The sequence below is a fragment of the Pseudorasbora parva genome, chromosome 13 (genome assembly GCF_024679245.1).
Source record: "Pseudorasbora parva isolate DD20220531a chromosome 13, ASM2467924v1, whole genome shotgun sequence".
Classification (NCBI taxonomy): Eukaryota; Metazoa; Chordata; class Actinopteri; order Cypriniformes; family Gobionidae; genus Pseudorasbora; species Pseudorasbora parva.
The window spans coordinates 29149605-29165286 of record NC_090184.1 but is presented as its reverse complement, the minus strand read 5'-3'; the positions used below and the strand labels follow the sequence as shown (position 1 = coordinate 29165286).

The window sequence follows — 15682 nt, the reverse complement described above, 5'->3', positions numbered from 1 at the left end:
AATGATTGTCATCAAGTATAAAAGTTTACTGAAAGCTATTTAAAAATAGATATATCTATCAACCATCAACATATGTTGTTTAAAATAACTTGTTCAGATTTATGGCTTTGATTTTCTTGCAGTTTTAGAGTAAAACATGTTTTGTAAAATATATAGTTTATATATAATACTATGAAGTACTACAAAATTATTATATTTTTACATTTTCATAAAGTTAAACTACTATTTTATTTAAACTACTATTTTATCTAGTTTATTTCACTTCTAACATAATCTGTCAAGTGTCTCCTTTAAAAAAAGACCTAACTTAAGTAATTAAACTTAAGACGTAGTCAAGATTTATAACAATTATAAGTGGAAATGTCCTTTTTATACCCCCCAAAATGTGACTGACAGTTAAGGTGCTATATACACACATTTTAATTTAATTGAAATGTTTTCTATTCAGGTTTATAAGAATTTATTTTGCTTTAGTACAAATGTCCAGTTTCATGTCCACTGCAGTTCAGGCTTTTACCTACAAACAAATGGAAACATCATTGTCACTAAAATTATATATAATACAATGTATGTTTATATATATATATATATAAACTTTTTCTTTCTAGTGGTAGTTTTCAAGTGGCAATCTCTCCAGCTCATCTCAAGTGTCACTTCAAGTCTTGCTCTAAACTATTTATATAGTCATTAACTAATAGTAATGCATCTTAAAATCAGTTTCTTATTGATTAATCATTACTTCTCTTACCTCATGCGTTGTTTGCTCCCTCCACCTCAAAGTCGTCTGGCAGCAGATTGTCTTGCCGGTTGCCTAGAGTGAAAGCAAGCAGTGCCAGTAACCCTGAGTCCAGGATGCTGATAATGCCTAGAATATAAGCCCATCGAACGGTGCAGTTTCCCAGCGCGTACTTGTCCGTCCGCTCCCCACACATTCGCTTTACCTCTGGAGCATCCCATCCGTCCGGATAAATCATACAACCCATCACCATCAACACAGCTACAACACCAAGTGCAAAGGTTAAAAAAAATCTCCATATATAGGCCTACTTTTTTGGGGGGTGGGAAAATTGTGTTCCAATTAATAAGGTAGTCAAATTTGGTTGGGCTATGTACAGATAAATGATAACATAATTGATAACATGATAACAGAATTTTAATTTTTGGTTTAACTGTACCTTGGAGACAGTACACATCATTATATGGACTTTGCATCTATCCCTCACAGCCTAGTGTTCATTTAAAAAAAATATGGCACCCACCCTAAATAAATCTATTAATAAACATTATTTAATATTTTTTGGTTTAATATGTTTTTTTAAAGCAGCATTACTGTGTTTACACTTTAAGCAAGTCCAAATGGAAAACAATTAGCCCACCTGAAGATGTTTGCATCCATGCGCATATCTTGTACACACTTGCAGAGTTGCAGAAGAAGAAGAGACCCAAGCACACAATCGTGCCTACGATAAGTAGCATTGAGGTGCCTACAAAAAACATAGCAGTCCTGAAAGCCCCAGAGGGGATCGAGCCAAAATCAAATACGCTTCCTTTGCAGACCAATTCCGAGGTGATGGGGTTGCCTATACAGTAGTGAAAAAGCCCAAAGTATCCAGCCTGCGGGGTGTTAACACTGTCACCAATCCAATAGGGCTGAATAAAAACCACCACAGTAATGATGGCGAAGCATATGGTGAAGACAGCCCACAGGACGCCGATGGCTCTGGCATTTCTCACATAATTGGTGTGGTAGATTTTGGCAGCCTCTTGGGCTGGAAGCATCTTCTCATTCGCCATTATTAGATCGATTTCCGTCTATCCAGCGAGATTAGAAATCTGTAGATGTTTTTCAAGAATAAAACCAGACTAGATAAGAATTGAATTCAGAATAACACTAACAGCTCCTATCATACTGTAGCCTGTTGAGACCATCAGCAGCAAAATAGTGTCAGAAACAATGTTGTCACCAACAAAGGTGTCAGTTTTTTAATTATTAATGGTAAATTCAGTCGAGGAATAAGGTGACGACAATAACCTGTTCTCTTAGATGCAGTAATCAGATATGTTTGTTACTTAACAGTTAAATAATAGCTGTTGTGTTCCAGGCCCAACATGAACTCTGTATCTTTTGTAAACAGCTGCTCTAAACACCCCTTGCCAACGCAACACAACTGTTAACCCCGATTCTGAAATCCACTGCCGCTTCACAACACAACTTTGTGTCTGCCATATTGACAACTTTATCATAAAACAAAGTTTTACTCAGAAAATGTTATTTTTTTAATGCAGAAATCTAGTGAGTTTGTTCACTTATATGAGGGGATCCTTGACACCAATTCAAATCATCACATTTAGGGCTCGTTTATTTCTGTTACGTCGCCCTTGTTGTCAATCCCGATCCTAATATTTTTATTATCAACTTAAGATGATATAACCATTAAAATACATTACATGGCCAAATATTTGAAGACACCCCACATACTTGGGTTACTTTACTGATAGGGTGGCTAACAGCAGGGAGAAAACCATGCTAAATGGGTAAGATGTCTGTAAAAAAGTTAATTTATTTGATCAAAAATATAATAAAACCAGTAATATTGTGACATATTATTTAAATTTAAAATAACTTTAATATTTTTTTTTAATGTAATTTATTCCTGTGATTGCTGAATTTCTCTCTGAATTTCAAAAATCATTCTAATATGATTTGGTAAAACAAAACAAAAAACATGGCATATTATTTTCAATGTTTAAAAGAATTTCGCTTAATATTTTTTTCAGGATTCTTTGACGAATATAAAGTTCAAAAGAACACATATAACATTGGGGGCCAAGCACCAAAGGTGTACACGTAAAATATATGTAAACCAAACTTGATAAATGTCATCACAAGCAGGACCTGAGGCAACATGCAGTGTTTTTGTACAGCACCACATACTGGTCCGGGGATACGAAAAATATATATCTTGGCTTATCACTTATGAACCTGAACTTCTGAAGTGGTCTCGTTAGATTTAGGACATCATGTCAAGTTGACAGATATCCAATTTTACCATATCCACCATTTTGGCTGTCGGACATTTTGAATTATGTGATAAAATGCTGTATTTTATAAACGCATGAACGGATTGTTACAAAACTCTGTATAGTTCATCACCACGATGCCTTGAAGAAGCCGGAGATGTTTCGAAACAGCGCCACCTCTGTTAATTTTTCTTCTTCACATGCTTATAACTTTGTGTGTGGTTGACTTATTTTCAAGCTAGTAACTTTTTGGCTTGTGAATCCTTGCCAAATCCAACGATACAGGACTTGCCAGGTTTCGGTATATGGTTTGTGCAGGGTTGTAATTAATCGCTTATAAAACATTAGCTGATATCTTCAAAATCCCTAGTCCGATCAAGATGAAAACAGCGTCAGAAGTTTGGAAACATGAAGATAGCTACATATACCTAAAACAAATGCAAAAATATTCATAGTAAGGAGTAATAAAATTCAATCATTCAAATCAATCATTTATGTGATTTTTATTAGAAGATGCTTTAGTGTGGCCAGTAGGGGGTAATGCAATGCATTGTAATGCAATACAGGTGTTAGCTCATTCTGAGAGCAATTATGAGCTCCTCAGGATGTGCTGCCACTCCATAAGACCCGTTTTATAAAAATAGCACAAGTTAGCTCTGCTGTAGTGTCCCATGGGCAAAGCCTGGCTACCTACTGAAAATTTGTTGGTTCTAGCCCGACAGGGACATGAGAGGAAAAACTTATTGGAAAAAAACATGATCGATATTGTAAGATTGACCTTTTTCTGCTGAAGCATCCCATGGCCAAAGGCTGGCTCCCTACCAAAGCTAAGCAGGTCTAGCCAGGATGTGACATGAAAATGAGACATTTTTGTGGCAAAAACCTTGATTTTTATTGGAAGATGCTTTAGCAAGGCCAGTAGGAGCTAATGCAATGCACTGCAATGTAATGCAATACAGGTGGTAGCTCATTCTGAGAGGAATTATTAGGTACTCAGGATGTGCTGCCACTCCATAAGACCCGTTTTATAAAAATAGCAAGTCAGCTCTTCTGTAGCGTCCCATGGCCAAAGCCTGACTACCTACTTAAACTTTGTTGGATTGTTGTTTCAGTAGTTTAGTCAGGCTTTGGAGTCTTATGGAGTGGCATGTGCATGTTTACTGATTTATGTGGTGGCCATAGGGGCCTTCCGCTTGCCAATAGGTGATGGGCCTCTGGAGAAGCATCATCTGGTTGTACGGTTCCTCTGTGAGGCTCGGATGATGTGACCTGCGACCAGTCCATGGTATCGACATGGGACCTGGCACTGGTGCTCCATGACTGGTCAAGGCCCCCTTCAAATAGCTGGAGTCAGCTGAGGCTAAGAACCTGACCCTCACGGTGACCTTTCTGCTAGCCATAACCTCTCTGAGGAGAGTGGGCCCAGGCCCTGGCTGTCATGCCAGGGGCAAACTCCAGGCAAAGTCGGCAGAGTAGGCCAGGCTACATGCCCAAGGTGCCATCTGATGTGGCAAGATCAGTGGTTCTGCAGGCTTTTTATCCTCCTCATCACACGATGGCGGAAGCGAGCAGGCTTCACCTGCTCTGTCCAGTTAGGGCATTAAGCATTTATCTGGAGAAGTCTGCTCAGTGGAGAAAGTCAGACCAGTTGTTGGTGTGCTTTGGCCCACCCAAGAAAGGGCTGCCTGCTGCTAAGCAGACAATCAGTCACTGCGTCCTGTCGCTACACCTCGTCTCGCCAGATTGCCAGCTTTATTGCGAAAGAGCTGCATGTGCCTTGTGCCGGCGTAGCTTCCGGGTAAGCCGTCACGTACTACGTCATCATGTTCCACCAATCGGGATGTCATGCCGAGTATGATATCCAAATTTACTATATCGGCCATTTTGGGTGTGGTTAGCTTATTTTCAAGGGAGTAACTGGGAGTTGGGAGTACTTTTTTTTTTGGGAGTTTTTTTGTCCCCTGAATCCTTGCTGAGTCCAACGATAAGACTTGAAAGGTTGTGCAGCATTGTAATTAAAAGGGTACTTCAGTGCTGGGAAGAAGAATCTGTATTTAAACTAGGTCATTAATGTAGTAGAAATGTGAAATTATTTTTGAATTTTGTGCCTTCTAGACTGAGAAAAGAAAATCTATTTTTGTCTCATGGGGATGAAAGACAACATTTCCTAGAATGCATTGCTTCACTGTCCTATGAGGCCACTCCCAAAGCCACCGCTACTGGATCACTGGAACATTTGCCCACTGCGTTCATTTACATAAAATCAGTTCAGTTAGAGAACAGCCACTACAGTTAAAAACTGAATGTGTCTGTTCAATATAATGTGATTTAGCCGATGAGCGAGTGTCACAACACAAACGCAGCAGGAGTCAGATTACATTCATCGGGATGAATGAGCTCTCGGGATGAGAGCTGAGGTAATTGCCCCCGCGGCATGCATTCACAGAGCGTGTTCAGTCTGGCGCGTTTTCAGTTCGTGCCTTTGGAAGCTTAAATTTCATAGTAATTAATTTAAGAAGTTGAAACACTCACTTTGCTCTGCACAGCTCCGTTTACATGAATCACCATAGCTGCCCGAGCTGAGTGCTGTGAGTAGGAGTATAACATCGTCTTCAAAGTTTTGAAGACCTTGCGCGGGCTGAAAACATGCGGAAATAGATCCCTCTACTGGCTGTAGTCTTAAGCCTCTGGCCAAAAAATCCTATGATGACACAAATTGACGATCAAATAAAATGCATAAATCTCGTGTCTCAGGGCGATATGGGTATTGGGGGGGCAGAGAGAGAGAGAGAGAGAGAGAGAGAGAGAGAGAGAGAGAGAGAGAGAGAGAGAGAGAGAGAGAGAGAGAGAGAGAGAGAGAGAGAGATTTTGCTAATGAGGTTTTAGTAGTTGGATAAATTAACAATAAATGTATCTCTGTCAGGAATTTGTTGCTCAGAAGGGGTTTCTTTTTTATGAAGACGAGACAGTCAACAACAAAGCCTGCACTCTGATGTTTGTGTTCCCTTTCGGGTGTGATGTGAAGCCTTTGCTTTGTAGGTCAAACATTACAAAAATATCAAAGGCACTGCAAGCCTGATATGTAAACAGAACCCTTGAGCATTGCACAATGCTGCAATAACAATGCAACATCTGTTTAGAAGCAATATATTTAAAAGTGCACAAAAATATCTTAAGATATATATTAATAGCTATAAAAGCTTTGAAGACCTTGTTATACTGTAAGATTTTGCCTAAATTACGCAAGAAAATCTTTCCTAATGCCACAAGTCATATTTTACAGCATCACTCCTTGACGAATTTAAGCGATATGAACATTTGAACCTGAGAGTTAAATGTGTTTCAAAGTAAATCCTATACCACATTTCGTAGCTTTTGGGATTTTACATTCTGTTAAAAAATCATAAATGTAATAATATTGTTAACAAAACTACATCAGCTGTTGTGTTTATTAAAACACATTATTAACTGCTTACTTAAAAACCACACCCCAAAAATTCACATCTGTTGGTGTTTAATTCATGTTGTAGAACAAAATTTGAAAATCTCTTCTTTGTGTAATGTTAACCACATAAGGCTAGTTATAAATTAAATAGGCTATTGTCACTCTACAAACTGAACCACTCCGCAGCAAAGAAATAGCATGTAGCAAATCTGGGTTCTCGCCAGTGAATAACTTAACGGTTTTGTAGGCCTATCATTGCTAGTGCCATTATTTAGTATGCAATGAGGAGCTCCACCACCAGATGGCTACCTCCCACCAGAACACATTGTAGGCTATGCCCTATAAATACAATTACATAGCAGCCATAAATATGCCAGATGAGTTTTCCTCATGCACAGCACACACAGCATCTTTAAAACACACCAGCAGAGAATTCAATGAGGATGTGTGTCACATCAGGCGAAATCAACTTCCACTGCTAGCTACTCTTCAATTGTTCTAGAAAATGTAATGGTGTTTTGTAGCATATTTTGAGTGTCATAGGCCTGAACTAAAACTTGCATACAAACCAGTCACTGTCTATTTTGTGGTGCTGTAAATGTTGCAGTGTGTGTTTGTGAACCTCCGAAAATCTCTCAATTTTGTGGTGGTGTACCTTAAAGTAACGCATTTTCATCTTTTACAGTCTATGATTTTCACGCAGGTTATCTGCGGCAGGTGAATTTGCATTTTTATCAAGATGCTCCATTGACTTGTTGTTTGTCGTTTATTGGCCGTCATGTGAAGTAATGGATGGAATATATTACTTACACACAGCAGTGTGCTGGTAAGGTAGGTTATTTAATGAATTATGATCCCTGGACTTTACGTTGTTCTGCATATGCAATATGATTGATCTTGTTTACTTTAGTCACTCCTTCCCTTTGTCTCTCTCTCTCTCTCTCTCTCTCTCACACACACACACACACACACACACACACACACACACACACACACACACACACACACACACACACACACACACACACACACACACACACACACGGAATATGGAATATTTGATTAGTGTTTATGAATGCTGGATAATGAATGAGGTTTGAGAAACTGTCCGACATGTCTGCCATCTGGTGTGTTGTTCAAATTCACCTGAGCAGTGTAAAAAAGTCTGTAAATAGTGTTTCAATATTTACCAAAGACAGTTCAGATCTCAACTCTTTTAATTACAATTATGGATTTATTTAAACCAATAAGCATAAATCTTAATTAAAGTTCTACATAACCACAATTTAAATAGCTTTGGTACTCATTTCTTTGAGTTTCAGTGGCAATTGATGTGCATAGAAGCAGTAAGGATGCTCATTGGTTTTAATTCAGTTTAATCCACAATGAGAGAACAGTTTGAACAGTTGTTATTTACTAAATTTCTCTTAAATGTTAAAGTTTACAACATCAACCTAACCAAATTTTATTTAACTAGATATCTATAATTTCCATGTTCCTCCTTCCACAAAATAATGCCTTTGGATAGATTAGAACTATCAGAACCATCTGTAGATCATCTAGTTCTCCTACTATTTCAAAAGGTGCGGTTCTCTGAGTAACCACCCAGGTTTCTTGAGGAACTCTTATGAAGCATTGTGTGGAACTGATTTGGATAAATCCAGGAACAAAATGTAAAATGTTTTACTCAATTATTTTGTCATGTTGGGGTAACACTTTACAATAACAGGACATGCATGATCATGTATTAATAGATGAATTAATGGTAATTCAACATGAACTCATGATTAGTTCAGATATGAACTTATCACGAACAAATGAGGAGCTATCCTGAATTAAGACAGGAGTGGGATTCATGCATGATTAACAGCAGCATTAATACATGTTGTCACATGTTTATGGAGGACCAAATTACTTGAAATAATTAAATAAAATAAAGAATTCTATAAAACAACAATTTAAATGTACCAGTTTATTCTGAAATAATCAAATAATCAATTCATTTAATAATTACATATTAATTAAATAAACAAATGTATCTATTTATATATCAAACAAACACAATGATTAATTTGTCATTTACCCGCGATTGATTGAATATATTTTTTTGTATTACATAGCCAGCAAGATTGTTCGATATAAGTGCGAGCATGCCCTTCAGATGTCAAGTCGAGAGAGAGAGAATAGCAGATAACATTGGACTTTGCGAGCCCTGGCCCATACATTTCTGTCCAGGGTGCTTATATTACCTTATATTCTGTTAGACACGTACACATAAGCAAAACAATCTTACAATGCAATACTATTACATATAAAAAACACTTTACTCACATAAGTGTGTTGCACCATTCCTTCTGTCGGATCCAATATAGAAGAAATAGTATTGTGTTTTAATATCAAATTACTGCAAATCCAGCTCAACCTGAGATTTGTTTACGAACAATTCCGGAGTGAAATGAAGCAAATCATTTCACATGTATTCCCTACGTGAGCTGAAACTTCATTAATTAAAAATAAAGTTCAACCACACATTCCTAATATTAGGATCCGAAGGAAGCTTATGCAGCAACTGTGTTCTTCCACAACCAGGAATAGCACAATATCTTGCTATATTCTTCGGCATGTTTACTGCTGCTGGTTAGTGCAATCCGAATGGCTCCATGAGTCATTGGGCAAGGCTAATGAATTACATGTGCTTATTATTCTGTGGAGGCGGTGTTTCGTCACTCTTTTGCGTCAAGATGCAAACACGACCGTTTTCTGGGCCTGGTGTCTATAAAAGCTTTTCTTTGACTAACAGGGACGTTTTCAGCTCTGAAACTTACAGGATATTCTTATATTACCATGACCTTTTATATATCAAAAGCTCAAGGGAAAGTTGATTTCTCAATTTATCACCCCTATAACATCAAACTCATGGCTTGTTAATGTATGACTATTTCATGACTTTACTCAAGGGGGCACATCATGATTAATTCATTATTAACTAACCATACAGTAACATCAACTCATGGCTTGTTAATGTATGACTATGTCATGACTTTACTTGAGGGGGCACATCATGATTAATTCACTGTTAACTACTTAACAAATTCAGCTCATGATTACCATAAACTTACTATCAAATACACATGTAACTAGTATAACTAGTATTCAGCCCAATTAAGAGAACAGAGGTACAGTAAAATCACGGCCTGTGTCTGGGTGGATAGAGAACTGTACGGATCCCAGCAGACGTTCCCTCACTTCATGACTTTATTGCATGTTTCCTGTTTGATTATTCTTTGGGGACTGTTTCCTCAGAACCTGTTATAAGTCACAGTAGGTTTAGTTTGATGGGAAAGAAAGAGAATATCACAAAACAGACTGAGACCTTTTGAGATAAAATATAGCAGATTTAGATGATCAGAGTTTAGTTTTTTTTTTTTTTTTAGTTTACCCATACATGTTAATTAATGCATTAATGATCAAACATGTACTAACATGTATTAATGCTGATGTTATTCATGCATGAATCCTCATGACTCCTGTCTTAATTCAGGATAGCTCCTCATTTGTTCATGATTAGTTCATATCTCAACTAATCATGTTAAATTCATGTTAAATTAACTATTAATTCATGTATTAATACATGGTTTTTACCCATGTTGGTACTATGAGGCACACGAAGTGTTGGTCCCTATCATCTTGGGGTCCAGTTCGGGTCTTTCCTCCTTTACCACAGCCATCGTCGACTACAGTATTCTGCAGTAATTGCCACTTATTGATGCTCTGGCGCAGGGTGTGGCCATCGATTTCCAAATTCTTAAGCAGCTTGACAGTATGTTGCCCCGGCAGCCAACCTCCATAGAGCCGACTGAAACTTTCCAGCCCTGCTAATGATAGTTTGCCATCTCTGCATACCATAACCTCTTCCTCTCATTTGCCTCCTCAGTGGCATCCTCCCAGGGTACTGTCAGCTCGATGAAACAGACCATCTGCAAGGTATCGGACCAGTGTGCTAGGTCTGGTCTTAGAGTGGTGGTCACAATCTCACCCAGGACTGTAAGTCACTGGCCTACATCTTCCAGTCCCTGGCTCTCACCAATTGTCCAGCCTTGGTAATTTGAGAGGTCCCTCTGCTCGAATGAACAACATCCCCTGTGCTGTACTTGGTGTAATAAGGCCTACGTGTATATCTGCCTTGGTGAGGATATGTCTTAGGGAAGCTGGGAATGAGCTTCAAGATAGATCTCTTAAGCCCTTTTCACACTGCACGTCAGACCCACAATTTTCCCGGAACATTGCCGGGTCGCCTTCTGTGTGAAAGCAACCATGTCCCGGAATTGATTACCGAATTGAACCCGGGTCGGGGACCTAGTAACATTGCGGGATTTGACCCGGGACGAGCGCTGTGTGAACAAAAGCCAAAACGAATGCCGCAACGTGTACGTAGTTATCGTGCGACTCCTAGAGCTTGTTTTTTCAATAATACAACCCTGCAGTGCCAGAAGAGCTAGTCGGTGTTTTAAACGCAGAGAGTGTTCGTATACAAAAGAAACTAAAATTAAACAAGCAGAAATGTGTGCAAACTGGACACAAGTCGAGACCACGGAGCTCCTTCCTATCCACGCTGAAGCTGAGATCGCTCGCCATTATACGTCACATCAGGATGTCACGTGTCAACTCGACCCGGGACCGTTACGGGTTGTGTGTGAAAGCGCACATATTACGGTATTTCGCTGGCAGTTTGAATGGACCAAATCTAGCGGCCCGGGAACAAATGCCGGGTCGCATTATCCGTGTATTTGCCGGAATCGCAGTGTGAAAGGGGCTTTACCAACTGCTGGTGTTGCTTTTTTTGGGGGGGGGGGAGATGGAAGGACATTGTATGTAGCTCTGAGAAGAAAACTGATCCTTCATACATCTCCCACAGATCCTTCTAGCGGATCTTCTTTTTTTTCCTCCCAATTGGTCCATATGCTTTGTCTTGCTGCCTCCTGAATGAATAAGTACTATACTTGCAATGATAGAAGAAGGCAAACGCAGAAGCACTTCTGACTGTGAGGGTGAGGGCTGTTAATCATGTTTGAAGTAAGCTTAGTGACAGTACTAATGCAAAAAAAACACACACAAAAAAAAAAACACCTGAGGACAATGACTCACATTAAATTTAAGACAAGCTTTAATCTTTATTGCAAATGTAATTTAATCTCACACGAACTTTTGTAGTAAAGGAAAGATTTTTAATTGGGACTGTAATCATGTCATGCGTCATATTTGACGCATAATAAACATAATTTGATTTTATATATAAATTTGAGATTGATCTTTGTGTAAATGACCTGTGTACAACTATCCCAGTTAGGCATTGTTTAATTCATATAGTGGCAGATCCTTGGTTTTATTGTAATTTAATTGTACAACCAATCACATTTACAGAAATTTGAGTCATTCCCATACAGTGACTCCAAAAAACATGTGGACAAATCACATAAAAATGTATGAATATCAATCCAAATGGTATCTGCTAACAAATTACAAGAAAAGTAACTACTTTTCTAGCCATTTTTGTTATTTTAAGATCATGTTTAATAGTGGTGTCAACAGTAATTGATTCGGCGATGCATTGCAATGCGGGGCATGCATGATTCAGCAAAGTGCCATAATTGATTATGTCACCGTTTATTTTCTGGGTTGGACAATAAAGTTGTGAAATTTCAATTACTTCCGGGGTCATGACAACAACAACAATCAAGATGGCTGAGGCGGAGGGAGATGACCGCGTGATACGGTTGTTTACTGATTAATAGTTGTACAGGAGTTCAGGAAGTGCCCTGTCTTAGAGTTATCTTTTTTACTCTTGTGTAAAAAAACACAATGTTCACTGCTGGAAAAAGTTGGCTGTTATTATTGCTCTGTTTAATTTCAAATGGTTCTTAAGCAGAGAGAAGAGAAACATTTCTCATTCAAAGCACTGAAAGCAGTGATTTATGTTTTCTTTTTCAGGTTTGAAAATGCCATATCCAATAACCTGTACCTTTCAATTTTATTTTATTTAATGACATTTATGTCGAAAATACAGGAGCGTGATAATACACAAAGAGCAGCCAATATGTTGTTCAATATGTGACTGATTGTATTGCCTCATGACTGATAAAAATTTGCCTTGTGTGCAGCTGGATTTGATGCATCGTAGAATCAAATCAAATCAAATCGAATTGAATCGAATCGTTACCTGCTGAATCGTAATCAAATCTAATTGTGAGGGCAGTGCCAATGCAAACCCCTAATGTTTAGCGTTCAAATGATTTTTGAAGATTTTACTTTATGAATTATATATATATATTTAATTAATTGTGAAAATGGTTTAAAATATTAGATTTAGAATATAACATTTTCAGGCTGTTTTATGAAAATAGGAATAATGTTTAGCATTGGGAATGGAATAGTGAATTTAGTACAATTTTTTTCTTTCTAATTTATGTTAATTACATATATTTAGCTTAGACTTAGACATAGAATCCAAAGTTGCTTACAAATTATAAATAATAGTGGTCGATGCAAGTAAAAACATGATTTAAATCTATGTAAAACCGTTTATTTTTTTGAGAAGTGAAATTTTTATGATATAGCCCTGTGTTATAGCTCCTTTCATTTCAGTTGAGAGTTAACTACTTAAAAAGTAAAAAGTGGAGCAGCTTATATTCAATAGCACTCCGCTGTCTAAAATGATTGATTGTAAAATTAACTTAAGCATTACATGTATTTATCACTATTCTGAAGTTTTCATGAAAAAAGTGTTGCATGAATCGTCTTAAAAAAACTGTAATTTCATATGGCTGGGAATGGCTGTGCCATCAATACAAGAAACATCAGGGATAATTATCAAAGACTGCACGAAACATCAGGGATAATTACCAAAGACTGCACATTTCAGTGTCACACTGTATGCTTCCTTTGTAACATTTGAACTTGTCTTAGGACATTAGCATTCATGGACTGATATGCTGATGACTGACACTCACCAAGAAGATGCAAAGATGTATCCTGCTGGTCAGCACAATATTCTATGGACGCCTTAGAAACAGCTTAATGACCAATTACTTTTAACTACTCAATCACTTCAGTCCATAAATAAACAACAGAACAGAACATGCTGATCTCTGGAGCAACATGTACCAGTCTACTCTTATTACCAGGGTCATACTGTCTGTTTTTTTTTAATGTTTATTATTATTAATATATGACTGTGAGTGGTATGACCTGATCAAACCTAAACATTTCTATTAAATTGTATGTGGCAGAGGTCCCATTATGGCAGATAGCAGCATTAAAGCAGGCAAAGAGCATACAGCATATGATAATGATAGCAGTGCCCTGCACAGCCAGGACAAAGACCTCCACTTAAATGCTAAACAGTTGTCGATGAAAAAGATGGGCTGCTGTTTTCCAATGACCTTCTGTAGAGGAGGTAAGGGAAGTCCAGGCACCAAACCCAAACTCAAACAAAGCTATTAACAAAAAGAGTTTATACACAGACAAGGACAGCCGAAACGAGAGAAACTAGAGACGCAGACAGAGAGCGACAGGACAGGAGAGACGGGAAAAAGAAAGTGGGTCTCAGTCTCGCTTCCAAATGAACTCTGGTGCATTTTAGCTGAAATATGAATGCATTGACCAAAGACAATCTAAAACACAATGTGATGTCACAAGTTGCGACCCTAAAAAGCATAGAATGTTATATTACACCTTACAGTTTAATACAGGCATCAAAAATTCCTGCCACTGTTTTGACTCCTTTCCAAATTTTACAAGCTCTTTGTAAGCTCTAAACTGGTAAACATACCATCATGTACGGACATGCAGATTTAGCCCAGCGCACAGCATTGTTCTTTTGAAAAATATACATCATAAAGCCTTTTTTCTTCTTTTGTATCACTAAGTTCTTTGTTACAAACAGTGTGAACACTAAGCAAAACAGGACAAAGTGTATCATTTTCTTTTTTGGTCCGGACCAAAAGAACCAAGAAAACCCTTAAGTCCTGCTAACCAGACAAACCTTAAACCCGTGATCCCTCCAAGCAAGAAAAACGTATCATCTTAAAAACCTACTGGGCAAAGATTTCTGAATTTCCTGGTGTGGATTTGATGAAGAGGGGCGTAATGTTGGTCCGATCACCTGCTAGGTGAGAGAAAATGTCTGGCGCTGGGCACGGCTTTGAGGTTACAATGCTGCAATCACACCCCAGAGAGCTGCAACAGGGGTCAAAGGTCAGAACAGATGATGAGAGGCAACAGATTGTTGATCTGAAAGAGGAACAAATTCCTTTGGAAAAGAAATCACTGTTGCAGCCTGTGATATGATCAAAAGCAAGATGACAAAAAAAAAAGGCATTAATAAGGAGGAACATCTTAATAAGGAGGAACCAATAGTGGCCCCAAAAAGTATGTGGACATTTAAACAGTACTAAAGAATTTATGAATGTTAATGAATTATATACAAGCAAGTTTGTCGAATTTTGTATTTTTTCATGTCATTAGATTGTTTAGAGCATAAGAAACAAATGGACACATTATTTTTTTTTTGAAAATTATATTGTATTCATATGTTATGATATGTCCTCGACACCAGGACTCAGTTGTTAAAAAAATGTAATGAAATGAAATTGCAATTAATAATTAATAATTAATAACAAGTAATAATTGGCAACATTATCGAAACACAGGCGGGAGAAATCAAACACTAATTAGATAACAGGCAAAGGGAAGCAGACAATGACAGAAGCACAAAGGCCATACTGACAAAACCCACATGTGCACATAAGACAGGACAGACATGTGACATTTCCTGCATTTGCAAAGCTCACTAACCTGAAGGCCTGGCACGGTTTACCCAACAGATACTATTTAAGCAAAAATGCTTCATTTGAATATCTATTCTTTAGTCAAAAGAATGGACAGTGTTTTATATCTTGGCAATTTACCAGTATACCGTCAAAATTAAGTCTTTTATGAGACTCTTACGCATTTATTTAATCAAAAAAATACAGTAAAAACAGAAATGTAACATTGTTTCAATTTAAAATAACACTTTTCTATTTTAATATATTTTAATATGTCATTCTATGATGCATAGCTGAATTTTCAGTATAATTACTCCAGTCTTCTAGCCTAGAAATCTAGACGCACCCTAGCGGCAGCAAATTTATTCTCCCCGCAAGTGTCTTCAGTGTC

General features: G+C 37.7%; 1 protein-coding gene across 1 annotated transcript; it reads right to left on the bottom strand.

Annotated features, from left to right (window-relative positions):
* Positions 1 to 749: 749 nt before the first annotated feature.
* lhfpl5b (LHFPL tetraspan subfamily member 5b) lies at positions 750 to 1794 on the bottom strand. Its single transcript, XM_067412664.1, has 2 exons — positions 1377 to 1794; positions 750 to 997 (listed from the first exon to the last, which is right to left on the bottom strand). The coding sequence occupies exons 1-2, from the start codon at positions 1792 to 1794 to the stop codon at positions 750 to 752; spliced, it is 666 nt and encodes a 221-aa protein (XP_067268765.1).
* Between the last annotated feature and the right edge of the window lie 13888 nt (positions 1795 to 15682).